Source organism: Canis lupus, chromosome 18 (assembly GCF_003254725.2).
Source record: "Canis lupus dingo isolate Sandy chromosome 18, ASM325472v2, whole genome shotgun sequence".
In the NCBI taxonomy this organism is placed as follows: domain Eukaryota; kingdom Metazoa; phylum Chordata; class Mammalia; order Carnivora; family Canidae; genus Canis; species Canis lupus.
The window spans coordinates 37,510,080-37,537,254 of record NC_064260.1 but is presented as its reverse complement, the minus strand read 5'-3'; the positions used below and the strand labels follow the sequence as shown (position 1 = coordinate 37,537,254).

Sequence of the window (27,175 nt, the reverse complement as noted above, 5' to 3'; positions counted from 1 at the left end):
AGAAGCAAGGCTGGACCTCTTTTCTTGGCCAACTTTCTTTTGTGTTGACTTTGGCTTTTCCTTGACCCCCATCTGAGTTGGATTTATCCTGGGGAGGAAAGTAGCCTGTGGGGGCTACTCCCACATCTGTTCTTCCACATGCTTCCTATCCTCCCAGTACATGTCCTCGTCCCGGGAAGGGACACAGGCCCTGGGAAGACTAAGCGTAGCCAGGGAAGCCCCCACCCCCGCGGGCTTGTTGGGGGACAGACAGGCCCTCCTGCAGCCTTGAGGCCCCTTCTGACTCCTGTTTCTTAGTCGTGGGTTTATCCCATCTGCTTTCTGAGCTCTCACCTTCTCTGTCCACAGTGGGGGTGATAGAAGATCCGCGCAGACCCGAGAGCGCAGCTTGCCAGTGGCTGCAACGGTGGGATCTGGAACCAGATTTCCTGGGTTTGAATCCTTAGCTGCGTGGCCTCCCTCAAGTTTGCCCAACCTCTCTGTGCCTCCACCTCCTTGCCTGTTAAAATGTTGTTAATAGTGATAGCACGTCCTGCGTGGGTTGTTGGAAGTCTCAGATGGACTTACACGTCCGGAGCGGTTACACCTGGGCCCGGTACCAGGTGGGCTCTGTGCGTCTTCGCCATGACCTCATGTGGAAGAAGGCCCCGGGCTGCCCTGTTCACTGCTGCGTCCCAGGCTCTGGCGGGACACCGCACACGAAGTAGGGCTCAGTATGAACGGGCAAATCAAATAATGCACAATGTAAAGGAACAACCGAATGTGCCCTGCCCCCTCCTGTCTCCCCAGCACCACCCTGCCCCCACGGCAGACCTGCTGGCTTCTCAGGCTCTCGGGCTCCTGGAGCCACCTGTGACCCCGTCCGTGTGTCTCCAGACCCACTTTTCCTTCCAAGCCCAGCCATGGAAGCCTGGGTGGCAGGGGCGATGGCACAAGACTCAGCCCCACGTGTCCCTTGTTTTTCTCTTCGGCATCGTGGGAGGCCTCGCCTTTCCCAAGCAGCTGTGCAGACTCCTCTCCAGCCTGGCTCGGGTTTCTGGGGAGAAGGACCGAAAGAGGAGGAGGCTTTGCCTGATATTTAGATTTCTCCGGGAAAAGGAGGGGTGACAGCTGTTGGAGCAATGGTTTCCCAATGTTGGGCTGGGACTGGCTGGATCTGCATCCTCTCCACGAAAGCATGGGAAAATGCAAGTTCTTGTGCCCCACCGGTGGGAATTCTGATTCAGGGTGCTTGTCTTTTTAAAAGCTTCTCAGGGGACTCTTCTGTACGCCCAAGTTTAAACTTGCTTCTTCATTTATCATCCGGTGAGCTAATACTCACTGAATGCCTGCTAGTGTCAGGCTCTGAATGAAATAAAGATATTTGCCCTTAAAGAGCTTTGATTCTGGAAGGGGAGATAATAAAGAAACAACTTATTACTTTTTTTTAAAATCGTAAAGTTCCATGAAAAAACAATAGAGTGAGGTAAGAAGAATTGAGGTGGGATGGGAGGGATGAGTTGTATAAAATCAGATGGTCTTAGGAACCTCATGAAAAGTTAAGCCACAACTGAAGGACCTGGAGGAGGAGGCTAAGCAGATGCCTGCTGGTAGAGCATTTCAGGTAGAAGGAGCAGCATATGCAAAGGCTCTGAGGAGGGAGTGTGGCTGGCATTTGGGAAGAACAGCTGGAGCAGAGTAAAATGGTATGTGACATGTGGAGAGAAAAGGGAGGTGAAGGCTTGAGCATATGGGCAGGCCATGCAGGGCTGTGTAGGCCTCGCTGAGACCTTGAGTGAACTGAGGAGCCATCCTGAGTTTGAGGTTTTGAGTGGAGGGGTGACCTGGTCTTAGATTTTAAAGGTAACGCTTCTGGCACCCTGGGTGGCTCAGTCAGATGAGCATCTGACTCTTGATTTTGGCTCAGGTCATGATCTCAGGGTTATGGGATTAAGCCTCGGTTTGGGCTCCCCAACTCAGTGAAGAGTCTGCTTGAGATTCTCTCTCTCCCTCTTCTTGCCCCTGACCCCTGCTCTCTCTCTAAAATAAATAAATGAAATCTTGGGACATCTGCGTGGCTCAGTGGTTGAGCGTCTGCCTTGGGCTCAGGTCATGATTCAAGTCCCCCATCGGGCTCCCCACAGGGAGCCTGCTTCTCCCTCTGCCTGTGTCTCTGCCTCTTTGTGTCGCTCATGAATAAATAAGTAAAATATTAAAAAAAAATAAATAGAGGTAACCCTTTTGATTGCGGTGCTAAGAACTGACCCTGCCTTTAGTAGGGGTAAGTAGTTTCTGTATGAAAGGGGAACCCCTCCGCAGGTGAATTTTTTTGAGGTTCCAACACTGATCCATTTGTTCCCACTTGTCAAAACCATAACGTATGTGCTCTTGCCTTCCGCAGGGTCCCCACCGTGCCAGTGAAGAACCTCAATGGGTCCAGCCCTGTTAATCCTGCCTTGGCAGGTAAGAGAAACCCTGGGCTGCCCTGGCTCAGGGCAGAGAAATGGAAGCAGTAAAGTAGGTAGTGAGCATTTATAAAAGAGAAAGAATGAAAGTACATGAGGACTTTAGGAGTGGGGTTGGAAGTGCAGGAAGAAGGTGGGGAGGACTGATAGCTAAGAGCAGAGCATGCTGTTGAAGTGTGTGAATGCATCTATTTCTGGGCAAAGCTGCAGGTCAGTGGAAAGTAAGTGAGTTACGGGAGCTCTGCTGGGAAGTGGGAGGGTATGTTGTGGGATGCTGGGAGCTAACTCTGCAGTCCTTCCTCATGCCCTGCCCTTCCAGGAATCACTGGGATTCTCATGAGTGCAGCGGGCCTGCCCGTGTGTCTTACCAGGCCCCCGAAGCTGGTCCTCCACCCGCCCCCTGTCAGCAAGAGTGAAATCAAATCCATCCCAGGGGTTTCCAATACGAGCCGCAAAACTACCAAGAAACAAGCCAAGAAAGGTATGGGCCTCCCTATCTTAAGGGGTACGGGTGTCAAAGGGCCTGGCCTTGGCTCTGCTGCCATCACTGAAGGGCATACCCATGGCTTCACCCTCTGTGCCTTCATTTCTGCATCTACTAAGTGGGGCCCAACTACCTGTTCTGATAATTGTACCCAAGTGGATCGATGGTGTCTGAATCCGATGGAGACAGTTTAGGAAGTATAAAAACGTAGTACAGAAATAGAGGAACACAAACCCATGAGATGTGATGCAAATAAAATATGATACAGAGGAGGAAGATGACTACAGCATTAGAGCCAAAGCAGACTGGATTCAAATCCCATCTTTGGGGCACCTGGGTGGCTCAGTGGATGAGCATCTGCCTTTGGCTCAGGTCGTGATCCCGGGATCCTGGGATCAAGTCCCACAACAGGCTTCCCGCAGGGAGCCTGCTTCTCCTTCTGCCAATGTCTCTGCCTCTCTCTGTGTGTCTTTTGTGAATAAGTAAATAAAATCTTTAAAAAGAAAATAAAAATCCCGACTTTGCTGCTGGCAAGTCACATGACCACAGAGAGCCTGTTTTCATGGCTTTCTGAGGGGGTAAAAAGCTCACGACCAGTACTGGGCAGGTGTACATCCTGCTGGAATGCATCCACAGCCATTAGGGGGATAACGTCATCCTGTGTCCCTCTAGACCCCTAGACACTGGTCACATGAACCTTCCTCCAGGGCTCCTTCCCAGCCAGTGCACACCACCACTGTCAGTCCCTGTGTCTACACTGCACCGAAGGACCCCACCTCAGCTCTGTGGCTGGTCCTTCCAGCTGAGGATGTGGGTTGTTAAATGTTTTGCCAGTCACCCCAAACCCCACCTTGCAAACTTGTTTTGAAGTGTCAGTGGGGTCGCAGGCATATTGTAACTTGGCCCAGGGCCTAGCAAGGAATAGGCTCTCAGTTAATAGAAGCTTAATTCGGGGATCCCTGGGTGGCTCAGCGGTTTAGCGCCTGCTTTTGGCCCAGGGTGCGATCCTGGAGACCCGAGATCGAGTCCCACGTTGGGTTCCCGGCATGGAGCCTGCTTCTCCCTCTGCCTGTGTCTCTGCCTCTCTCTCTCTCTCTGTGTCTATCATAAATAAATAAATCTTTAAAAAAAAATAGAAGCTTAATTCTTAGAAGCAGGACAGTAGGAAGGAAGGGCCTGCGTCCCGGCTTTTGGCTTCCTCAAACCCTGGCCCCGCTTTCCCACTCCATCGAAAGTTATCTGCTTAAATGAACTCGAAGGCCTTGTTCATCATCTGATGGGAAATGACAGCATTTCACACTTTCCCGCTCTTCCCGTGATTATTAATAGCACACGTTGGGCCCTTACTTGGAGAAGCGCTAAAGGACTGTGCGTCCGTTAGCTCATTGACTTGTCTGAGCAGCCCTCTGAGCAGCTGCTAGGGCTCTTCCCTATTTTATAAGTGAAAAACAGATGCTCAGAGCCGCTGAGAGAGGTGCCCAGGGAGGCGCTGACCCTTTTCAAGGCTGTGTCATCCTGCCTCCAGCCTTCAGACTGGCTGCCTCCCCCGGGCCAGGCCCCAGAGAAACTCCAGCATCGCTGCAGCCTGATGGATGCTTCCCCGCTGCCGGGCTGTCTGCTGGCTGAGGCAGCCTCATCCCCGGCCAGGGAACGCCATCCTGAACGTGTGGGCCTCACTTCCCAGTTTCCCGTGAAGATAATATCGCTCAGGCACCACAGTATCGATCGAGACGGTACTTAGCACTTTGCAAAGGGAAGTGATAATAAGCCTACCTCATGGGTTTTTTTTTTTTTTTAAACATGTAACAGTTTACATGGTGCCTTTAGCTGTCACCCCAGCACCTCGTTTGAGCATGCCCAGGCTCTGATTCTGTGGAAGAGAAACTCACTCAGCCTATCTCACTCGGAAAGTGGGTTTGTTGAAAATAGGCCCCCAGGGGATGTCGGCCCAGACACCTCCCACCTCCCCGGACACCTCTCTGTCTCTCTCCCTCTCTCTCTCTCCATCTGCTGAGTCCCTTTTGGATTCTTAAATCCGATTGCAGAATGGATTCCTCTTCTTTCCTGCTTGGAGCCTGGGTGATAACTCTCCTGTCTGGCATGCCTGGCTTGACAGGGCTGTTTGATCCCTCATCTCTGTCTGGGTGGCCCACCAACCATCCTGTCCCCCCCACAGGTAAAACCCCAGAAGAAGTGCTGAAGAAGTATCTGCAGAAAGTCCGGCACCCACCAGATGAGGTGAGTCACAGGGGAAGTGGCGGGGGGGGGGGAGGGGGGGTTTTCACCCACAGGCATTTCCTCTGATGGGCTTTTCCGGAGGATGCAGCGGGAGCAGCTGTGTGTGTCCTGACTGGTACAGAGCCGGTCAGAGCCGACCCAGGGCCCTGGTCTGAGGTTTGGTGGTCTGGAGCTGCAGACACCCCTTGGCACCAGCCCTCACCCTCAAGCCACTGTTCAGGAAAGAGCTGATTGATTCTCAACTACCTTACCGTCAACAGTCTGAATTTCAGAAGAAAGTATGATAAGCTATGGGAACTGACTTTTTAAATGGGATCAGTGTAGAACAGTGGTTCTCAGCCAGAGGGGATTTTTGCATGTCTGGAGGGGAGAGGGAATGCTCACAAGCACTGGCCCACCTGGGCCCAGGAAAGCCCCCTCAGCGAAGAATTCTCCAACCCCAAATGCCAGCAATGCCAAGGTTGAAAAATCCCCTTGTAGACTTACTTAAATAGCAGAAATAGCAGCCCCTCTGGTACACTTGAGATAAAATTCCTTTGCAAACGTTCAGCTTAAAGGGTCTGTCAGCCAGAGTCCGTTTCCTACACAAGTCACTGGAGAACACAAAGGATCATGCATCATCATAGCCCTAGAGGACACTACAGCTTTGTTGGTGAGCCCCACATAGCACGCATCAGCCCCAGCAATTATTTTCACAATTGTTCTGTTGTGTAAAGTGAGATGAAGCTATATTTAGATTCCCAAAGGCAGGTATGTATATATATATATATATATATATATATATATATATATATATATATATATCTCCATCCCTTGGTTTGTGGGCTTTCTAGAAGAGTAGCAGTGACCGCGCACCTGACCTCCGATCATATAGGAATCACCATGAAGATGCTCCGGCCTCCCAGGAAGGGTTGAGAGCTGACGGCCTCTCTGCTCTGTCCTCTCCCACCCCCAGGACTGCACCATCTGTATGGAGCGTCTCACGGCCCCCTCGGGTTACAAGGGCCTGCAGCCAACGGTCAAGCCTGACCTGGTGGGAAAGCTGTCCAGATGCGGCCACATCTACCACATATACTGCCTGGTTGCCATGTACAACAACGGCAACAAGGTTAGTGCCAGCCTGTGGGGCTGCTGCCACCGCCCATGCAGGGCCCTGCAGGAGGAAGAGTGTAAAGACCCTCTTGGGGTTAAGCCCAGGTGATTTGGGGAGCCTTAGAGGCTCCCCAGGGTAGGTGGACTGATTATTTTTTTTAAAAGATTTTATTTATTTATTCACGAGGGACACAGAAAGAGAGGCAGAGACATGGGCAAAGAGAGAAGCAGGCTCCCTGCAGGGAGCCCGATGCGGGACTCGATCCTGGTATTCCAGGATCATGCCCTGAGTCAAAGGCAGATGCTCAACCACTGAACCACCCAGGTGCCCCAGGACTGATGATCTTGACTGTTCTCAGCAAGATCAGGCCTCCACAAAATTATAATGTTGGCCAAACCAGTGTTAGCCAACTGCCCCCAATCTCTACACTGGGTGTGATGGTCTGAGAGGTGTAGCCTTCCAGTCTCCAAAGGGTCTGGAATGGGTCCTTGGGTCCATGCCTGGGTCCATGACATGGGTCCACGGTGGCATTCATTACTACCTGTGTAGGTAGATTTCCCAAATCAGCCTTCCTTATCCAGGGCTAGTGATTTTTAGTTATAATTCATTTTCTTTGAACAATTTCAAAACGCCCTTACCTGCCCCTTCAGAGGCATTAGAGACTGTTGCCAAAATACCCCTGGTAGCCCGTTCCAAGCCCACTGTTGGAGGAGAGAAGGCTGTTTGTGATGCTCGTCTTATCCATTACTGATGGTGGATTGGTATTCCTCCATTGGGCTGGTTCCGAGGAACCCGGGGAGCCTCCTTAGATGATAACTGTCTTCTGACACTGTCCAAGCTTTCACTAAAAAGCCACTTTTCTCCTGTTCTTTGCTGTGCCTGGAATAACCATCATTCACCTATCTCCATGAATTCAAATCCTGCTTGCTTCTCCAGACCCACCTTGGATCGCATCAGAGTCTGAGATTTCCCTGCTGTCCCCAGCTTCTTACTGATCCCTGCTGCCATAAAAGTCTGGCTTTCGAAGGCTGCTCCGTACTTCTCCTGCTGTAGGAAAAAGTAGAGGCAGGAGAGGCAGCAGACCCAAGCTTGAACCCTGGCTTGGTCATGGAATGACCTTGGGCAAGGTTTTCAATCTGTCTGAGATTTCATTTTCCATCTGGAAATGGAAATAAAACAATATCTACTTTACAGGGTATGATCACCATTATTATTCAGATTACTATCTCCTTGATATTAGAGTGTAATTTTTCCCCCTTCATCTTTATATTGCCCTGTGATTTCAGTTCCCATAGCGCTGACCTTGGGATCTTTCTCTGACTTAAAGAGTTCATGCTTAGTTGTTGACGGATGCTGCCTGTCTGCATCTGGTGCTCACTTTCCCAACCCTAGGTTAAAAGGTTTCACTGGGACTTTGCATTTTAAGAGGTTATTTTGGACTGAGAGGGGTTTTGAGGCCATTCATTCCCTTTTTGATGACTGTTTTCGGGAATAATCTAGCACCTCTTTGCATTTATTTCCATGGGGCTTCAGAGATATTTCTCAAGATGCTATCCTTTATTCTTTTTACACCAATACTTTGAAGCATGCATTTTAAATTTTCTTTGCACAGAGTGGGGAACAAAAGTGCCCAGAGAGAAATGAAGTGATTCACACGCAAGGTCATGAAACAAGTTAAAGCTAGAGCAGTGAGCAGGACCCTAGTTCTTGACTCCAGCCTTGGGTTCCCGTTCATTGACCACATGAAGTTACCGTCTCTATTGCCCTGGATACAAGTTAGTCTTTTAAATTCATAGAGACTCGTTGACAAGTCCTTAGACAGCTTCGCAGAGGATGTCTGTCCTCCTGAGATGGGGCAGATGTCCTGGAGAGCTCCTGTCCGGGCTGTGCGACAGAGGTGTCTGCACACGTTACTCCCCACCCACGCCTTCCTTCTCACCCACTGTCTTCTGGAAAGCCTGGGAACAAGGTCTCCTCCCACCCAGTCAGGCTGCGACTCACTGGGCCCCCACTGTGAAGCTACCGCCTCTTATGTCTCTCTCCCCCACCCCCAACACAGCCACCTTGGTGCAGTGCGGAGCTGCGGGGTTTATACGTACTGGGCCCCTCGCCTAAACGAGTGGCCAGTCCATTAACTGTGCTGTGCCTCGGTTCTCCTTACCATAGAAGGGAATCGTTTTTAAGGCTAATAATAAGGCTGGGGCACCTGGGTGGCTCAGCGGTTGAGTGTCTGCCTTGGGCTCAGGTCATGACCCCGAGGTCCTGGGATCGAGTCCCGCATTGGGCTCCCTGCAAGGGAAACTGTTTCTCGCTCTGCTTATGTCTCTGCCTCTCTCTGTGTGTCTCTTATGAATAAATAAATAAAATCTTTGACAAATAATAATAATAAGGCTAATGTTCCATTTTAGCCATTATCAGGTAAGACCTAAATAAACAAGATGTAAACGCTGCTGTAAGGTTTATTAAGATGCTATAACGAGCGCTCACTCCCTCCTTCACTGTGTGTGCAGAACTTATCCTCCCTCCTTGGAAGCCAATTCACAGCTCTTCTTTAGGGATCATTTTCTTAAAAGTCAGCTTCATCTACTCCAACACATGCCACCTACTTTCTCTTTTCTGAGCAGTGGTTTCCAAACCTGTATGGACACTAGACTTACCACAGAAATTTTTTTTTTTTTTTTTTTTTTTTAGAAATTGTTAAAGTACAAATGACGTTTAGATAAATCATGTAGCGCTTGACACTTTCTGTGGGTTATGTAATTTAATCCTTCCAATAACCCAGTAAGATAGATACTATTATTTTTCTTGTTATGTCAAAAAAAAAGGACAAAAAAGGACCCAGAGAGGTTAATTTGCCCAAGGTCACACAGCAAGTGCATGGCAGTGCAGAGAATCAAATCCAGGCAGTTGGACTTCAGAGTTCTTACTCTTAACCACTTTGTTCTGTAGCCACTCCCCCCAGCTTCCCCTCCACAACCCAAAGCAGTGGCCTGGGGTGGGGTCCAGGTGTCTTTATTTCAAGCTCCTCAGGGGTTGTGATGCTTGGCATTTCGACAGGGGCTTCTCCCTAGTGCTTTGTTGTCTATCTCACTCATTGATACTCAGCAGTTAAATAATGATTTAACCTGCCCGAATGAGCTGGTCTCCCTTTCCAGGGTGGGATCTGTCTAACACATCCCCCAGCGTGGAGCTGAGTTGTGGAATTTACTTATTTGGGTGTGTTTTATTCCTCTGGTCCCTTTACCTGTGTTTCCTTCCAGCGTTGGGTGGGGAGGTACTTTCCAAAACTGTTTCTCAACCTGGCTGTTCCTGCCTTGTCCCGTCAGGATGGGAGTCTGCAGTGTCCCACGTGTAAGACCATTTATGGAGTGAAGACAGGCACCCAGCCCCCGGGAAAGATGGAGTACCACCTCATCCCTCACTCCCTGCCTGGCCACCCTGACTGCAAAACCATCCGGATCATCTACAGCATCCCTCCCGGCATTCAGGTGAGCTCACTCTCAGCCACTGGCTACTTTGTTTTGTTTTGTTTTTATAGTTTAAATGTTTGCAGGTGATATGTGTGTCTTAATCCGTTTGGGCTGCTGTAACCAAATACCACAGACTGGGTGGCTTTGAAACAACAGAAATTTATTTCTCACTGTTCTGCTGGCTGAGGAGTCTAAGGTCCGGGTGGTGGCAGATTCACTGGTAAGGGTCTGCTTCCCAGTTCATAAATGTCTTTTGGCTGTGTCCTCATGGCAGAAAGGGTGAGGGAGCTCTCAGGGGGTCTCTTTCATGCGGGCACTAACCCCATTCGTGAGGGCTCACCTTGTCACCCACCCAAGGCCTCACCTCCAAATACCATTACCTCGGAGGTTAGATTTCAACCCATTCGTTTCAGAGGGACACAGACTTTCAGTTTCTAGCATTCCATCCCTTCCTGTCCTTCTTGCGTGTAAGATACATTCTATTCTGATAGTGCCCAAAGTCTCACCTCATTCCAGCATTACTAACTCTATAAAGCCTAAATCCAAGGTCTCGCCTACGTACCATGTACATCAGAGGTGAGCGAAACCCCAAGCACAAGTAGCTCCTTTCCAGGTGGGAAACCAATGAAATTGCACAAGTTGTGTGGTGGAGCCCTCAGGAATGGGATTGGTGCCCTTGTCCCAGAGCACCCCCACCTCCCAGGGCCCCCCCTCTCTGCTCCCTGCATTGAGGCCACAGGAAAAGACAGCTGTCTGTGAACCAGGAAGTGGGTGCCCACTGGACACCGGCTCCGCTGACACCGTGGATGGCCCAGCCTCTGGAACTTGTGAGAAACACATTTCTGTTGTTTGAGCCACCCCGTCTGTGGTATTTGGTTACAGCAACCTGAAAGGGCTAAGAGAATTTTGTGCTATGAAAAGTTTCCTTTCTCGCATCTACACGGCCTCACCTCCTGTGCCCAGCCTCTGCCATTGTTCTCACTGTCATATGTGTCCCCCAGGATTGTCTTTGCCTGTGCAGCGAAGATCGTTTCCGCCCCTTTGTGCACAAAGGATGACATGTTAGACATACCGTTCTGCATCCTGCATTTTTCAATTAACAATATAGTTCGTAGATCTTCTCATGTCTGTGTATCTTCCTCATTCTTGCTCAGCTCTGGGTGATAACCCGTCGTATAAATGTACCGTGATTTATATTCTGCAGTCTCCATTTGATGGGCATATACATGGATTGTTTCCAATCCTTTGCCACAACAAATAATGCTGTAATGAATACACTTGAATGCATGTGAGTACATCTGTAGAATAATTTTCCAGAAGTAGAATTTCTTTGTCAAGTCATATTTGCATTTTACAATTTGATAAATGTTCCTTGGCTTTGATTTTTGGAGGCATTTCTCTCCTCTTTTGATTCTTTGAAAGACAGTCCTAGGGAACCAATGGAGCAACATTCCTACCAGTAAATACAAATGTGCACACATTGCAGCTTTTCCTAAATGATCTAGGGTACTTACTGGCTTCATTTATTTGGCAAATATTTATTAGTTCACCCTTCCTTCCTCCCTCCTCCTTGCCTTCTTCCATTTTGTCTTTTATTCTTTTTTTAAAAAGATTTATTTATTTGGGAGAGAGAGAGACTGAGAGTAGGGACGGGGGAAAGGGGGGCCCTGGGCCCTTACCTACCACTAAGTAGGTAGCCCCCCATGCAGGGCCTGATCCCAGGACCCCTAGATCATGACCTGAGCTGAAGTCAGATGCTTAACTGACTGAGCCACCCAGGCACACCTTATACACTGGAAGATGGATTATGGGCCGGGCATTTTCTAGGTGCTGGAGAAACAATGATGCTCCCCTGAAGTCCCTATTGTAGTGGGATAAGGAAGCCAATACATAATGCACAACCAAGGTACTTCCACCTAGTGGTAAGTCATGTGGAAGAAAGAAAACAAGAGGGTGTGAGAATCTGTAAAAGAGTTCAATAAAAAACATGGTTCTTCCTGGACGGTCTTACCAGCCAGTCAGGGAAAATAAATACACATCAATTAAACTATAGAGCAAGGTGTGGTGTGCACCACTGATAAATATGGTGGGAGGCCACACAAGGTCTCCAAAGGGTGATAGACCTGGGTTCTGACTGCTGGCTGACTCTTTATTGGCTGGGACTTTGGACAACCACTTGACCTGGCTGAGCTCAGTTTCTTTATCGGTACAGCTGGGGGCCTCCTGTGCAGGAGTTTTGTAAGGATCAGAGACCACATTTGTATGTGGAGACTGGTACTGGGCAACGTGCTCAGGTGCTCAGTAGCTGGTCACTGGTAGTCCTTGAGTTTGCTACCTGTCAGGATAAGGAAGAGGGCTTATGTCTGTCTGTCTGTCTGTCTGTCTGGGAGGATTGGAGGAGCCTTTCTGGTACAGGGCACATGGTAGGAGAGCCTGGAGAGCCGTGAAGAAATGGAGGAGAGCATTTTTAGTGGGAGGTCACAGTGGAACTATAGCAGAGAGGAAGTGGGGGTGTTGGAGGCCCATGAGGAAGGGTTTAATTTGGGGTTTGCAACTTGCAAAAGTGGAGGATGGGAGGAAAGAGGGCACATGAAGGTTATAGAAGACTTGACAGTGAAGGAGGACTGTGGCCAGGCCCTGAAAGGACGCCAACCCTCAGAGGGCTGTAACTTTGTCAGGCTGTGGGGAGTTCTGGGAAGCTGCTGGGCATGACTAGCATCATGGAAAGGTGTGGTTGGGAATGTGCTTCAGGAAGGTCAGCCCGGGAGAAGAACGAGGGGTGACCTGATAGGCCAGTTAGGAGACCACTCCGGTCATGGGGCCTGAACACGGGAGGCGCTGGTGACAAGGGAGAGCGGAGATCTGGTTGGATGTGGGGGCCTCTGAGACTCCTGGGATGATTGGAGGCAGCCAGTTGGGATGGTAGGAACACGACTGACCATAAGGGAGTTGGGAGAAAGCCAGTGGCCAAGGAGGCAAGTACAACAGACTGAAGTCCAAGAGGATGGGGCTTGGGGAGAGGCAGCTATTTGGCAGGAGGCTCTTTGCCTCCGGGATTGAGGAAGGACCGGGGTACTGGGGGTAGAGGTGCCCATTGCACCTCCAGTTTGAAAACCCAAGCTGTGTCAAGGGAAATGCAGCTCTGTGGGTCAGTACAGCCACTCTGTGCACTCGGCCCCGATGGTCGGCAGGTGGATACCCAGTGCCACGTCCCTCCCTGTCCTCAGAGAGCCTAGGGACCGCAGGAGCTCAGGCTTCCCCGACAGGTGGAGAACTTGAAGCTCCGCCTTCACTTCTGAGAGTGGTTCCCTGGGGGAGAAACTGCGATCAGGGAGTTTGTGATTTTATCATTATTATATTGGTTTCGCCTAGAAGGGGTTTTCCAAAGGGTTCCACAGACCCATCCCTGATCAGAGATGCTCAGAAATCACAAATATTTGGGTGGGGACGGGGAGGGGTTGGGGGGATGGAAGTGCCGTGGTACTGGGAGAAAGTCCCTCCCTTTTCCCCGAGTTTCTTAGGGGGCCTGTGGACCCTTTCTGGACCCTGATCAGGATGCCTGGCTCCCGGCCGAGTTCTGCTTCAGTTTCTTTCCCACCCAAGCAGCCTGGGACTGCTTGCCTGCTTGGGGGATTGCTGCACAGTCACGCTCAGTGCAGCATTATTCGCATTATTCACAAGAGCCGAGGCACATCCAGTGCAGCGTTATTCCCAAGAGCCGAGGCTGGGAGGAAATCTAAATGTCCATTAGTGGATGGACAGACAGATAAAGGTGATTGCAGGGCTCCTGGCTCAGAAGCACTTTTGTTATTCTGAGTAGTTCAGAGGTAAGCAGTTCACCATGTGCCCCAGGAAATCTAGGCTTAAGTTTCGGCCAAGCCTTTGGAGAAGCCCTGGAACTGCTGTCGCTGTCGTTGTAAAACAAAAGAGCCAGCATAGCTGACGGGTGATGATGTGCTCATACTGTGCACCGGGGCCAAGCACACTTAACATTCATACCCTCCCTGTTTAAGGCATGGGGACCCACGCCCCAGGAGAGGGCTCCAGCCAACATGTCTGGGAGGGGGCAGCTCGGAATCCAAGCCCAGGGCATGCACTCCACAGCGCATACGTGAAACCGCCACTCCCACAGTTTTGGGATCTGTTCTGTGTCTAGACACTGTGACCATTATTATTGTCATCATTATTTGAGTTGCTCATGGTCTGCACCCCTTTGTTAAAAATATATTTAAAAATGCCCCTCGCTGTCTGTCTTTTTGCTTTCAGGGGCCAGAGCACCCGAATCCTGGGAAGAGTTTCAGCGCCCGTGGCTTCCCACGACACTGTTACCTCCCGGACAGCGAGAAAGGAAGAAAAGTAAGAGCCGGAATCTGGGTGGGGTGGGGGAGGATTTACAGCTCTGACAGGGCCCCAAGTTTTGCTTCCTGCCGTGCTGGGTCTTTTTTTATTCTAGATGCACATGGTAACAGGATTGTATTTGAGTAACCCTAGGTTAGGGGGGCTATGATTAGAATTCTTTTCTCTTGTAGGGTGATGGGGGCAGGGTGTTTTCCTCACCTGGATATTACTGGCAATAATTCATCTATTTTAGGATCCCTTCTATTGGGCTTTGCTGCTTAGCAGCTGGTCCTGGGACCAGCACCAGTAGCAACACCTAGAAGCTTGGTAGAAATGCAGACCCTTAGAACCTACTTCATTTTAACAAGATCCTGGTGATCTGACAGCAGGTTAAAGCTTCAGAGGCATGGCTCTAGGGCAGGGATCTTAATTTGCGGGAGAGTAATTTTTTAGTGTATTTTTGTATTCTATAACTGTCCCAAAAGGCAGAGGGAAAACTCACTGGCTTTCTGGATTCCCAGTGATTCATGGTCACATTTCAGTAGTTCTGTAAATTGTAAAATTAGAATAAAGTTTTTATGTTCATTTTTCTGTGGCTAAGGGCAGAAAATCATTGGATTTTCAAAAACCTTCCCTAATCTCAGAAAGGATAAGAACTACTAGTCTAGGGGGGTGTTGGGTCCCTTCTCGTGGGGTGCTAGGGGCAATGCTGGGTAAGAGGTGGATTTTAGCTAGCTTTCTCCAGGTCATGCTGTATAACAAACAGCCTCAGTCTCCGAGGCCGATTTCAACAAATGTTTATATCTCGTGAGCTGCTATGAGTCTGCTCACTCTGCTCCATGTGACTCCATGTCCTGGAATCCAGGCTGAAGGAGCAGCCCTTCTGTGATCTATGCCTTTCCCATGGAACAGGGCTGCAAACCAAGAGAGAATCCAAGTGGAATGGTGCAATGCTAATAGAGTTGCCGTTGAAAACTTGATGCTCCTACTCACATTTCACAGAGCCCAGCAAGTCATGGGCATCACGCAAGGAATGAGGGCGTGAACTGCCTACAAGGGGCCCCTTGGGTCACATGGCAAAGGGTATGGAAATGTTCTCTTACAGAGGAGGAAGCAGATAATTTGGAACAATGAGAAAATCACCCACATCATAAAGATGGGTCCAGTGCAGGGTCCTTAGATTAGGAGTCAGGATTAGTCGTCCTACCTCCTTGCTCTCAGTAGCCACACTTCTGTACCTGAGCCCCAGATTGACAGTCCCGACTGCTGGCTAAACATGTCCACTGTGAAGGCCGACTGCTAAAACTTGAATCCTGGGGCATCTGGGTGGCTCAGTGGTTGAGCGTCTGCCTTTGGTACAGGTCGTGATCCTGGGGTCCTGGGATTGAGTCCCACATTAGACTCCCTGCAGGGAGCCTGCTTCTCCCTCTGCCTGTGTCTCTGCCTCTCTCTCTCTCTCTCTCTGTCTCTCATGAGTAAATAAAGAAAATCTTTTAAAAATACATAAATTAATTAATTAATCAAACAAACTTGAATCTTCTTGCCAAGAGCTGCTCCTCTTCCAGGCCTCCTTCCTCGTATTAATGACATACCCAGGATCCCTGGGACCCAGACTGGACACATTAGTGGACTCTTGCTCTGAGCTACCACCCTACTCGGGGCAGTTTCCCTGTGAACTGCCTGCTAAACCACTTGACTCCTTTTCTAATCCTGCCGCCACTAACCTAGTAAATACTTTCATCTTTCACCTGCCACCAGATTAAGTATCCTTTTTTTAAAGTAAGCTCCATGCCCAGCATGGGGCCCATTGCAGGGCTAGAACTCAGGACCTTGAGATCAAGACCTGAGCTGAGATCAAGAGTCAGATGCTGAACAGGCTGAGTCACCCAGGTGCTGCTCCCGCCCCTCACCCCCCTCCAAGTTAGGTATCCTAAAGCGTGGTTTCTAGCATCAAGCTTTTTTGTTGAAAAGAAATAAAGTAGAAAAAAAACCAAAAAATTGTTCTGATATCTTTCCCTTCCTTCTTTACAGAGTACAATCTTCTCAGCTTGGCATACAGAACCTGCTACAGTGTGGGTCTAAGCCTTCCCTTGCACTAATTCCTCACCTTTATCTTTCATTTGTCTGCTGTTCCGGGGCCCTCACCTTGGGCTCTTGCACAGCAAGGTAATAAGAGCCTGGGTTTTGGAGCCAAACTGGCCTTGGTTCGAGTCCTAGTTTTGCAATTTATCAGATGCAGAGACTGGCATAAAGATTAACATTCTGAAGTCTTGGTTTCCAGATCCATGAAACAGTGGTGATAGCTTCTAGCTGTATGGACAGGATGTTATAAAAATTAAATGAAAGATGCATTTGTAAAATGACCAACATGGTGACAGATGTTGTTGTAATTATACATGCTTTGGCTCATATTTATTTACTGCGTCTTCGTGATAGACAGTTGACCCTTAAACAACTCAGGCGTTAGAGATGCTGACCTCCATCCTCCTGAGGTTGATATCTACGTGTAACTTTTTTAAAAAAGATCTATTTACTTATTTGAGAGAGAGAGAGAAGGAGGGAGTGGGGGTAGGGGCAGAGGGAAAGAATCTTCAAGCAGACTCCCCTCTGAGCGCAGAGCCCTACCCAAGGCTCCATCTCAGGACCCTGAGACCATTATCTGAGCTGAAATCAAGTCCAACACTTAACCACTAAAGGCCTACTGTTGACTAGACACCTTGTCAATAACATAGGTAGTCAATTAACATATCTTTTGTATGTTATGTATGTGATATACTGTATTCTTACCATAAAGTAAGCTAGACAAAAGAAAATGTTATTAAGAAATTGTAAGTATTGTAAAAGTTTTTATAGTACTGTAAAAAAAAAAAAAAAAGACTGCATATAAGTGGACCTGCACAGTTCAATCCCATGTTGCTCAGACGTCAACCGTATTCACACCTTCCTCTCCCTCTGACACTCAATTCAGAAGCATCTCTCTCCATGAAATCTATATGGATCCGCATCTAAGAGTCAACAGAGTAGTCATTCAGACCATGGACGGGAAAGTCAGGCAGGTCCAAAGTCAAGGCCTCCCTCTGCACTTACTGGCTGTATGACCAGGGCAGGTCTTATCCTATTGAGCGTCATCTGCAGAAGGAGGGTTCATGCGAATACCTATTGTATCTGATTGTTGGAACTACTAAATGACCCAGTGCTTGTAAACGAACACTCAGGGGAAGGTTGATCATCTTTCTAACCTATGCTGTTGTTATTGCTGTGACTGTTATAATTCCCCACCTCCAACCACGCTGATGGTAGTTCTTTTGTTTTTTAAAGATTTATTAATATTTGTGTTTTTTTAGAGAGAGACAGAGGGAGAGAACAAGGAGAGGGAGAGAAGCAGACTCCCTGCTGAGCATGAAGCCTGTCTCAGGGCTCAATCCCATGACCCAAGCCAAAATCAAGAGTCAGATGTTCAACCGGCTGAGTCACCCAGGTGTCCCATGGTAGTTCTTTTTTTGAATCCAGGGCATTTTCATCGGGTGCTTTCTTCATGCTGGTTAGGGTGTGAGGCAGTTGTCTTACTCAACAATGTTTTTTTGTTTTGTTTTGTTTTGTTTTTTTTTTAACAAATTTAGGTGAATTAGAACATTCTGCAAGCCCTAACACCTCTCTGAGCCTCACCTATGAAACACAGATGATAATAGCCCCTGCCACATCTGCCTCAAAGTGTGGTTATAGGGGCTAGGTGAGCAAATAAATATGAAATAGCCTGGTCGAGGTCACAGCATTTCAGCCCCATCTCTGGGGAACTATGGCACGTCTTTAGCTGTGTGTGCACTACTACCACATTGTGGTAGGGGAGGTCACAACTTTAGAAGCTCTCGGATCATACGTGCCTTGAATTCCTAGGTTCTGTCTTGTACCCTTGATGTTGGTAGCTAACATTGGTTGAGTAGCGTGTGCCAGCCAGGACTGTGAAAGCACTGGTAACGTTTAGCAGGTCATAGCATTGCCATTTTGTAAGTAAGGAAATCAAGGCTCAGAAAGATGACATAATTTGTCCAAATTCACCCAGTTTGTTGGCGACAGAGCCCAGACTTAACTTGTGGCTCCCTGACTCCACACCTAAACTCTCTCTTCACTGTGCCACTTGGGGCATCGTGATGCAAGAAGAGGTGTACCCTCGGCAAGACTCTACCACCCAAGGCATCATCTTTTACTAACACTAAATGTCTACCTTTGGTCTCCTGCCTTGACTCACTTAGGTGCTGAAGCTGCTGCTTGTGGCCTGGGATCGCCGCCTCATCTTTGCCATCGGTACCTCCAGCACCACAGGCGAGTCAGATACGGTCATCTGGAATGAGGTCCACCACAAGACGGAGTTCGGCTCTAATCTCACAGGTCATGGCTACCCAGATGCCAATTATCTGGATAACGTGCTGGCTGAACTGGCTGCCCAGGGCATTTCTGAGGACAGCACTGCCCAGGAGAAGGACTGAGCTGGGCGGGGGTGGGGTGGGGTGGTCTTTGGACCAGGGAGGGCTGTGGGGACCACAGGGCAGGAAGCGGGGGAGTCAAGATGGAGGTTGGTGCCATGCCCTCCCAACTCCCTCATCTCCCCTTCTGTCCTGTCCCCATCCCCCATCCCTCTCGGCCACGGGTGGGGAGCGAGATTGAGTAAGGTGACGTCATTCATAAACCTCATCCACCACAAAGGGGACATGGGATGAGGGCCATCCTCGGTCTATTCCCATGGAGTTTTCGGTGCTGGGTAGGCAAGAACCCCCCCACTCCCCTAAATAGGGGGCATGGTCAGCACACTTAGGGTATGGACAGTGTGTGAGCACTCCATACCCTGGCCTTGTGAAGCCTGGGGTTCAGTACCTCAGCTGGCTTCTTGCTGCTTCCACTCTGCTTCAAGAGCGGAGTTTCTGCTTTTCTCTCCTCCTCTGGAGGCGAGGAGCTCTCACTGTGCAAGATTGGGGGGCAAAGGGGTGAACCGCTAATCTGCTGTGACATCAGAAATCGATGCCTCGGTGTACAGCGAGGAAGCACTTCTCGCCAAGAGGGTCAGGGAGGCAAAGGCTTCTGGGAGCACATTCAGCTCCCATAATAGTCCTTGGCTTCCCTGGGCCCTCCCTCCTCAAATTTTTGACCTGTCCAAAGAGGCATCCGGTTCTCTTGTGCGGATGGATGGACTCTGGGATTCCTCTCAGGGGTGGCATCCCATGATGTTTCCAGCCCCTCTCTGATCAGACCAGAGTCTGCATCCCACTTTGCATCTGAACTGTCCTCAGGGAGAGGAGCCCATAGCCTTCTTCCCAACTCATCCCAGACCAGCTCAAAGATTCCATGAGTTTCATCCAGTCACTGTGAGTAGAGTCCACGCTGGGCTCTGTGCCATCTGTGTCTGTGCAGATATATGTGTGTGTGCGTGTGCACCACTGGGCCAGGCTGGTGGACGGTCCCATCCTGTTCTCCCATTCTGTTTTGCAACTGTCAAACTCCAGTTCTGATAGGGATCAAACAACCAGGCTGTGGTTCCTTGACTCTTCTCACCCTTTGCCAACCTGTCCCATAGTAAACGTGGACCTGGATGGTAGTGATCACGCATCTTGCCAGTTGCCCCAGGGAACTGTGCTTGGGGAGATGTGTAAGATGAGGGCTGGACTGACCCCTTTTTATATCTCTTTGGAAATTGGATCTAACCATTCTATCCAGTCTTGTTTCTATGAGGGCTCTGATTTGTCTCCATGCACGTTTGCTAATCAGAGCCCAGAGGTGGTGCTGGGCCCCTCATCTACTACAGATTGGCCTAGAGCGTGGAGGGAGGCTTTTTAGCTCATTCCTAACAGGATTGGGACCACATCATGGTCCAGTCCACCCTGCATTTGGGTTGTGTCCCAAGACTCTGTCTGTCCCCTCCCCAGCATTCCTCTTGCTTTTTGCTCCCCTTAAGGAATGAATTGGAGGTCAGGGAGGAGAGAAGGGGGAATCGAGAAGGGAAACCCAACTCCCCCTTTGAAAGTGGGTTCTTTGAACTATGTGTTTGGGGGAAGTTCCTCTGGATACTAATTTGAATTTATATACCTCATGTTTTGGGGGTTTGACGTATATATATTCCATATATATTTCATAATATTCAGAAGGTTTTCGATGCTAGAAAAATTGAAACAAAAGAACCTTCAGAAATGGTACTTAAGTTAGAACCTGAAGCCAGGCTTTCCTGCAGACTGGCTCCGTAGCCGCTTGCTGTTCATCCGCAGCCATTTTGATGTTGGTGTGGCCGGTGGGTTCACCTGAGTGTCTCTTAGTTCCTTGGGATGTGCTGGTGCTGAGCCTTTCCTCATCCTCCCCATTTGCTGTCTGGATGCTACCGGCTCCAGCAGAGGGAGCCCTGGTAGGAGGATCCGTTCCTGACACCTTAGTTCCAGTTTCTCCCATCAGCCGGCCGCCATCTTATCGCACCAGCGGACCAGAACATTGGGCCTGAGTTCACCGCACCACAGGGCACAGTTTCCTGCCACAGTCAGGAGGAAACACCTGAACTCAGTGGAAGGGACGTCACCGTGGTGTTTCATATCACACCCGTGCCCTTGGCCAGGCTACCGTGTACCAGACATCGCTGAAGGGCCTCCTCGTAGACCATCTCCGCCTCCAGCGGGAGGCCTGGGCCAAGCGTCTGCTGAGCTTCTCACCCACAGGGATGAGGAAACAGACTGAGGGTCGGTGGGTAGAAACCCACAGCTGTGGAGCGGGTGGGGAGAGAAAGAAAACACGCTGTGACACCTGGCAGTGGGCAGCGGGGAGAGGCTGGCTTCCCCACAGGAGGCAGAAGAAGGGATGCAGGGGGAAGGGGACAGCAGGTGAAGAAGGGAGAGGACTCAGAGGGGGCCAGGCGGGCAGCGTGCCGGGGGCAGTTCCACGTTGAGAGTAAGTCTTCATACCTCCAAGCCTTCCCTCCTGGGATGCTGACTGTGTTTGTGCCCCAGTTCCCTTCCTCCCACCCCCGAGGATGCTCCGAAAGGGCGACCACATCCTCATGCTGCCCTTCTTGTGGGGCTTTCCGGGCAGAAGGGATCTTGAATCTCCTTCCTAACACTGTGCCTGGCAAAGAGGGGGGCGTCCCTTTGCCCCTTCTCCCTGCCAGCCTGGAAAGGCACAGTGTCGGGCTCAGCGAGAGCCCTGCCGGCAGAGGTCCTGAGCACCCACCACCCCCGACATAGGATGTTTTCCCACCACTGTTCTCGCTGTGTCCCCTGGCCTGCGCGGGGAATCCCATGCCTTGCCTTTCATGCACCAGCAGCCTAGTTTCTCCCTCTTGAGTCTCCAGGGATGACAGATGGGATTGAGGACAAACTGTCAGATGCCCGTCCCTTTGAGGTTAATTGTGTATATGTGGTTGTGCGTGCCTTTGTGTTTCATACCCGCTCCCCGGCCCTTTTTTGTAAAACTTGGATTTCTCTGTGGTTTTATACTTGGTCGAAAGTACTCGTCCTGGTATTGCACGATTGTGTGCATGAGAGGGTAGGGGGCAGTCCCCGTGTAGCACAGGAGAGGGCCCTGTGCCCTTTTCTTGTCTGTGCTCTCTGGCATTTGAGTGGGGGATTCCTGGGAGAGGGAAGGTGAATGTCCTGATGTAAATCATTGTGACCGGTGTTTTGAAGTCCTTGGTGTTGCTCTGTGAGAGGACATCGCCACCTGGTGCTCACGAGGTGTGTGTGCAGAACAATAAATGGCAAGTGAACAACCACAAATTGCTGTTAACCTTCTGCTTTTTTGCAAATCAGGGTACCTGAATATGAGGCCTGCGGGCCACCTCCCCAAGTCTGTGAGCAACCACAAACCCTGAATGGGGGTGGGGGAGTCCCTTTTCTCTTACTTTCCCCCACATCTGTCGCACCCACACATTTCACCAAGGGATCTGGCTTGACTTCTTGTTCCTCTGAAGAAATAGACCACACGGCAGGGGAAAATGTAAGTGAATCTATGCGGGAAAGAGCGCCTTAAAAAATACGAACATTTGCTTCTTATGGTTCCCTCCACGTGACTACAGTTTGCAGGCTGTTGCTCAAACACATGTTTAGCATTAATCCTCCTGCTGCTAACACAAACATGAAACGCAAATGCAAATGCAAAGTTGCCCGTCACCCAAATGTGTCTCTGTTTCTGAGCGTCTAGGGAGTGCGGTTTTTGCACAAGCTGGGGTTTGGACTTTCCACAGAGCCCAGCTTGAGCTCCTGGGTCAGGACTACAGAGCCTGTGAACTCCTTGCTCTGGGTTCTGACTTTGCAAAATGACTCGATGACCGTAAACTGCAAACCGTCCCACCCCACCCCGAGTTCTCGTTTCCTGTGGATGAACGGTCGGTACAGCATGTTCCTTAAGTACACATTTTAATGCACATTTAGACATAATTTTATTAGAAAGCTAAGCTCGTGAAGAAGTTTTATTTCAAAGGGCAGTTAGTGCATTGAAAGTCTGAGAGCCTTTAGCTGTACTTTGTCTCTCTAACTCAGTAATCCTCAAGGAATTCATGGGGAATTTGCAGAAAAGTGATGAGCTCAGCTGAAAGTTACCCACAAAACACCCAGAGGTTTTAGAGAATATTTTAATGCTTTAAGTGGCAGGCTCCAGAGAAGAGGCTGCAGAAATCAGTGTCGGTGGCCAAGCAGCCGGGAGAGCCGTGCTCTGCTTCTGTGAGTCCCTTCTCTTCTCTCTCACAGCAGGAAATGAAGGAGTAGTAGCCTCCTTCCCATCTTCCCACAGGCTGCGATGCTGCAAGCGCCTCAGGAGGACTTATGTCAGCCTAAACTCATGATTGCGAATGTCAGTGAGGTGAGGACAGATTATCCTTCATAAGAATTAACTCATGGCATCTAATTTGGTGAAAAGCTATAGAACTATTAAAAAGGTCACAGAGAAGGGATGCCTGGCTGGCTTTGTCAGTAGAGCATGTGACACTTGACCTCGGGATTATGAGTTCCAGCCCCACTTTGCAGGGTGGGTGGGGGGGGCGGTAGTTAATTAAAAAAATTTTTTTTTTTAATTCTGAGTAGGGGAGTATTAATAGACTCACCCTAATCATTATAATTCAGTGAGATTGGTATTAAAATTGGGCAAGCCTCCCCTACCACTCCCCGCTACAAAAAGAGAAAAATAAATAAATAAAATTGGGCAAAGCCCTAAATGCTGGGTAACAGTCATATATCCCGCTTGATCCCTGAGGGAAGTCAGCCTGGAACTGAAATAAATGTGTCACAAATGGTGTTGGATGCCTTTTTTGTTTCATGCATTTGATCACGTCAGGCCCTTTTCTGCTGGGCAAGAAAAAAAAAAGGGCACATAATTGGTAGTTTCTACTCTGTTTTGGTTTTAGGGAGGAAATAATATATAGGGTGTGGGCTTACTTTGACTTCTTGCATTTTCCCTTGTCTCCCACCCCCAGAAAAATGCAGACTTCTTGTTGGAATGTGATGTGTATGGGGGGGGCGGTATGGTTTGGAGGAAGGTGGGGGTACATCTGCACACATGTGTTTGGGGTGTGTGCCTGTGTATGTTCGGGGGTGTATTTGGGGGAATGTGTGTTGGTGTGTTTGGGGGTGCACACGTGTATGATCGGGGGTGTGTACCCGTGAGGCAAGGGTGGGAAGAGGAAAGGTCACTCACGGACAAAGGAGGGGTGGTTAAGGGGAAGAAGTCTACCTGCGGCTCCACAAACCAGGTAGGTGGTAAAGGGGAAGAATGGCAGTTTCCCCTGAGCACCGGGATCTTGTCCGGTTTTCACCCTCTCTTCCCTCACACCTCGTCTCCGTCCCTTCTCCCTTGACCTCCTAATAGAAGATTGTAAGTTAAAATATTTTTTTGAGGACTTTATGACACTAGTCTGAAGTCTAAGAGTCTGGACTGTGGCTGGGAAGCTGGAAAACGTGGACTTAGTAGGGACAGCATCTTTCCGCTCAGAGATGAGGTTGAGAGGACCCAGTTTGTCAGTACAGAGCCCTCAATGCTGAAAACCAGGGGGCGTGGGACTCCCTGTGTCTTCTAGAGGAGCTTTCAGCCTCCAGAAGCATGAAATCCAGAGAGACTTTTAAAAAACAAAACAGTGAGAGGATAACACTCACAGGCAGAAATTCTTCTAGCTCGAGAATTGGAAACAGTGGCCGGTCTCAGATTAAATAAATGCATGGTCTCCAAAGCCAAAGGCCAACATGCTCCTTCCTCTCTGTTTTCACGTATGTATTCAGGTGAAGACAATCAATGACGCACACAGAGAAAAGACACCCCCTTGGTGTTCTGGCCACCAGGCTGGCTTTTGCATAGAAAGTCACATTTGCTCTCCTACCCACCCCAACCCTGTCCACATAGCTCTGTTCACTTCGTCGCCTGGAGCCCTACGGAAGTCATCAAGTTATACCTGCTTTTTTTGCACCTGCCACCCCAGTCCTCAGGAAGACAGACACAGAGCGAGACGGGACGAAAGGCGTGCTTGCAGCTCTGGCCAGAGACGAGAGGGACATTTCCCAGGAGACGCTTAGGCTGGACTCTGCTCCTGCTCTTGGCCAGGGGCGTCTCCGCTCTCTGCAGTGCCCGCAGCCAAACTCTGCCTCTCATCCTCCAGTGCCTGGTACCCCCTCTTCTTGTACTTCCGGGTGCCGTAGATGGCCAGGGCAATGACAGCCGCCAGGACGGTGGTGACCCCCATGGTGACTCCAGCCGCTGCCCCTCCCGACAGACCCCCGCCATCCCCACGGATGACCTTCATGGCCCTGCGCAGCTCCAGCGGCTCCCCCAGCCTCCACTGGCGGGTCTGGGAATCCTTAATCCAGGAGCTTGCTGTCTCGCTATTAGTCACGATGACAGTATTGGTGGCAGCCTGACTCATGAGGGGTGGCCGGGTGTAAGGTGGGAGCCTGGCAGGGGGCAGAGACCCTCCTGTGAAAAGCCCGGACTTGACACAGTAGGACACTTGGCATCCATCACTGATGAGGGCTAGGTGTTGGCTGAAGCCCCCAGGACACTTTTTTAGAGAAGGCGCCCCTTCTGTAAAGGCAGAATTTACCAAGGGGTTCCCGACTGCACAGCTAAAGAACCCACCAAAGGGGACCGAAAACCTAAATCCCAACTCATAGTCCAGAGAGGCACATACCTTGAGGTTTTCAAAAAGTCTCAGCGGAAAGTAGCCAGGTGGGCAGGACTGCGCATTCGTCAAGGGGTTTATGGTCTTACCACTGAAGAGGCCCCCGAAGAGTAGTCCTGAGTTTTCCGGTATTTGGCCACTGGCTACACACCAAAAAGCCCTAAATTCAGCCTTCGCCACCCGGAACACGTCTTCGCACACCGTCTTGCAGAAGACGAGGAGGGTGCACTTGCGCCGGCACTCCAGGTGGTTGTAGCCCTCCTCGTGGACCTGGGATAGCAGGTGGATGGGGGAGTAGCCAGAGGGGCAGGAGAAAGCACCAGTGAGGGGGTTCCTCTGCTCCAAGGTTTGGCACAGCTGGGCGGCCTCCTTCCCCGAGAGCTGGGTGCATTCCTGAAAGACCCCCCCGAAGGAGAAGTTGGTCATTTTCCCCTCGCAGGAGCCATCATCGGTGTTGGCCTGAAAGTTGAAGTTGGGCGAATTGGCGTCTGTGCACCCAGGGTAGGTGTTGAATGCGTAATAGTGTCTCACGGCCGCCTCCACCGTCTTGGACAGCTTCTTCACCAGCGGCCCCGGCAGCTCGGGCAGCGTGTCGGGGCTGATGAAGAAGGGCAGAGGCAGGCCAGCACGGTCTATGGCCACCAGGTGGTTGGCGATGCTCTGCTGCCAGGCCTGGAGGGTGATGCCCGGATAGAAAGGAACCCCCCCGATGCTACGGACCCTGGAGTGGGTTCGGTTCGCGAGGTAGCTCTTGGTGAGCGCGTTCTGGGAGGTGTAGTTCTCCTCGAATTTGTAGTTCACGACGTTCATGAAGGCGACACCAGCAGATGCCGTCACGGCAGTGTGGCTGCTCTGGCTGTCCTGTAAGAACGAGGCTCTGATGTGGTCCTCCTGGAGGAGGGCAGCTCCGGCATCCACACTGGTGACGACATGGGTGCCGTAGTTGAGGACCAGAAGCTCTGCCAGGTAGGTGGCCATCCGCGTCTGGTTGTTCTCCAGGCGGTCGGAGATGTCCATGAGGTCCTTCTTGAACCCCCAGCTTAGTTTGGATGCCGAGTTGATTTTGACCGTGTAGATCAGGTTTCGGATCTGAACCCGGGTAGTTATGGCTTGGTCCTTCACTTGAAGGGTCTTCATCTGCTGGAAATCAGAGGAGAATTTGCCATTGACCTTGGAATACAGGGAGAGCTCCAGGTTGATGGAGCTGGAGGTGCTGCTCTGGTAATTCACCCAGGACTCCAGGATTTCGGAGTTCATCTCCAGGTTGCTCTGTTTCTGGGCGATGCTGGTGATTTCATCAGGGATGATGTACTGTCCATCCTCCGTGGTCCTGCAGCTCCTGTAGGTCAAGTCCATCACCCGTCCCATGTCTACATTCCGCAGGTTATCCCAGCCTCCTCCGGGTAAGACTTCTAGAACAGGTAGTTTTAAGGCGTTCTTGCATTTCTGAAATCCAGTCTCATTTGTCTGTTCCAAAGGCTTGTCCGTTTTAGCCCACGCTACCACTACCCAGAAGAGGATAGCACCCCGGACGCTGCTCATGGCTCAGACGGCCCTGGCTGCACGCCAGCCCTAAGCAGCAGCCAGAGAGCTGGGTGCAAACTAAACAGATGGGAAAGAAGGCAGTTGCTGAAACAAACACCTACAACAGTTCTCCCAAAGCCACCAGTTCCTCTTTAGGCTGAGCTAATTGCAAAATAGAGAAATGAGAGTCAATTGGAAAACTAAGGTCCAACAGGACTTTGAAAACCTCATGTTGGGGACGCCTGGGTGGCTCAGCGGTTGAGGGTCCACCTTCGGCTCAGGGTGTGATCCCAGGATCCGGAATCTAGTCCCACGTCAGGCTCCCTGCAAGGAGCCTGCTTCTCCCTCTGCCTGTGTCTCTACCTCTCTCTGTGTGTCTCTCATGAATAAAAAAAAAAAAGAAAAGAAAACCTCATGTTGTACTTGATATATAAAGGCAGCCCTATGTCCCTTATTTTT

General features: G+C 50.1%; 2 protein-coding genes across 3 annotated transcripts in view; one reads left to right on the top strand and one right to left on the bottom strand.

Annotated features, from left to right (window-relative positions):
* The window catches only part of DTX4 (deltex E3 ubiquitin ligase 4), a 35,955-nt gene extending 14,146 nt beyond the window's left edge, over positions 1 to 21,809 (top strand). For both annotated transcript variants that reach the window (XM_035701966.2, XM_025452313.3), the window contains exons 3-9: positions 2,381 to 2,442; positions 2,764 to 2,925; positions 5,105 to 5,166; positions 6,122 to 6,274; positions 9,586 to 9,747; positions 13,996 to 14,085; positions 18,318 to 21,809. In XM_035701966.2, the coding sequence (XP_035557859.1) occupies positions 2,381 to 2,442; positions 2,764 to 2,925; positions 5,105 to 5,166; positions 6,122 to 6,274; positions 9,586 to 9,747; positions 13,996 to 14,085; positions 18,318 to 18,551 (925 nt within the window). In that variant the 3' untranslated portion in view covers positions 18,552 to 21,809. The remainder of the gene's footprint in view (positions 1 to 2,380; positions 2,443 to 2,763; positions 2,926 to 5,104; positions 5,167 to 6,121; positions 6,275 to 9,585; positions 9,748 to 13,995; positions 14,086 to 18,317) is intronic.
* A 622-nt stretch (positions 21,810 to 22,431) lies between these two features.
* Positions 22,432 to 26,864, bottom strand: MPEG1 (macrophage expressed 1). Its single transcript, XM_025452312.3, has one exon. The coding sequence runs from the start codon at positions 26,732 to 26,734 to the stop codon at positions 24,587 to 24,589; it is 2,148 nt and encodes a 715-aa protein (XP_025308097.1). The 5' UTR covers positions 26,735 to 26,864; the 3' UTR covers positions 22,432 to 24,586.
* Between the last annotated feature and the right edge of the window lie 311 nt (positions 26,865 to 27,175).

Excerpts from the sequence above, each read along its gene's own strand:
- MPEG1 (XM_025452312.3), bottom strand. The coding sequence starts at position 26,734 with ATGAGCAGCGTCCGGGGTGCTATCCTCTTCTGGGTAGTGGTAGCGTGG.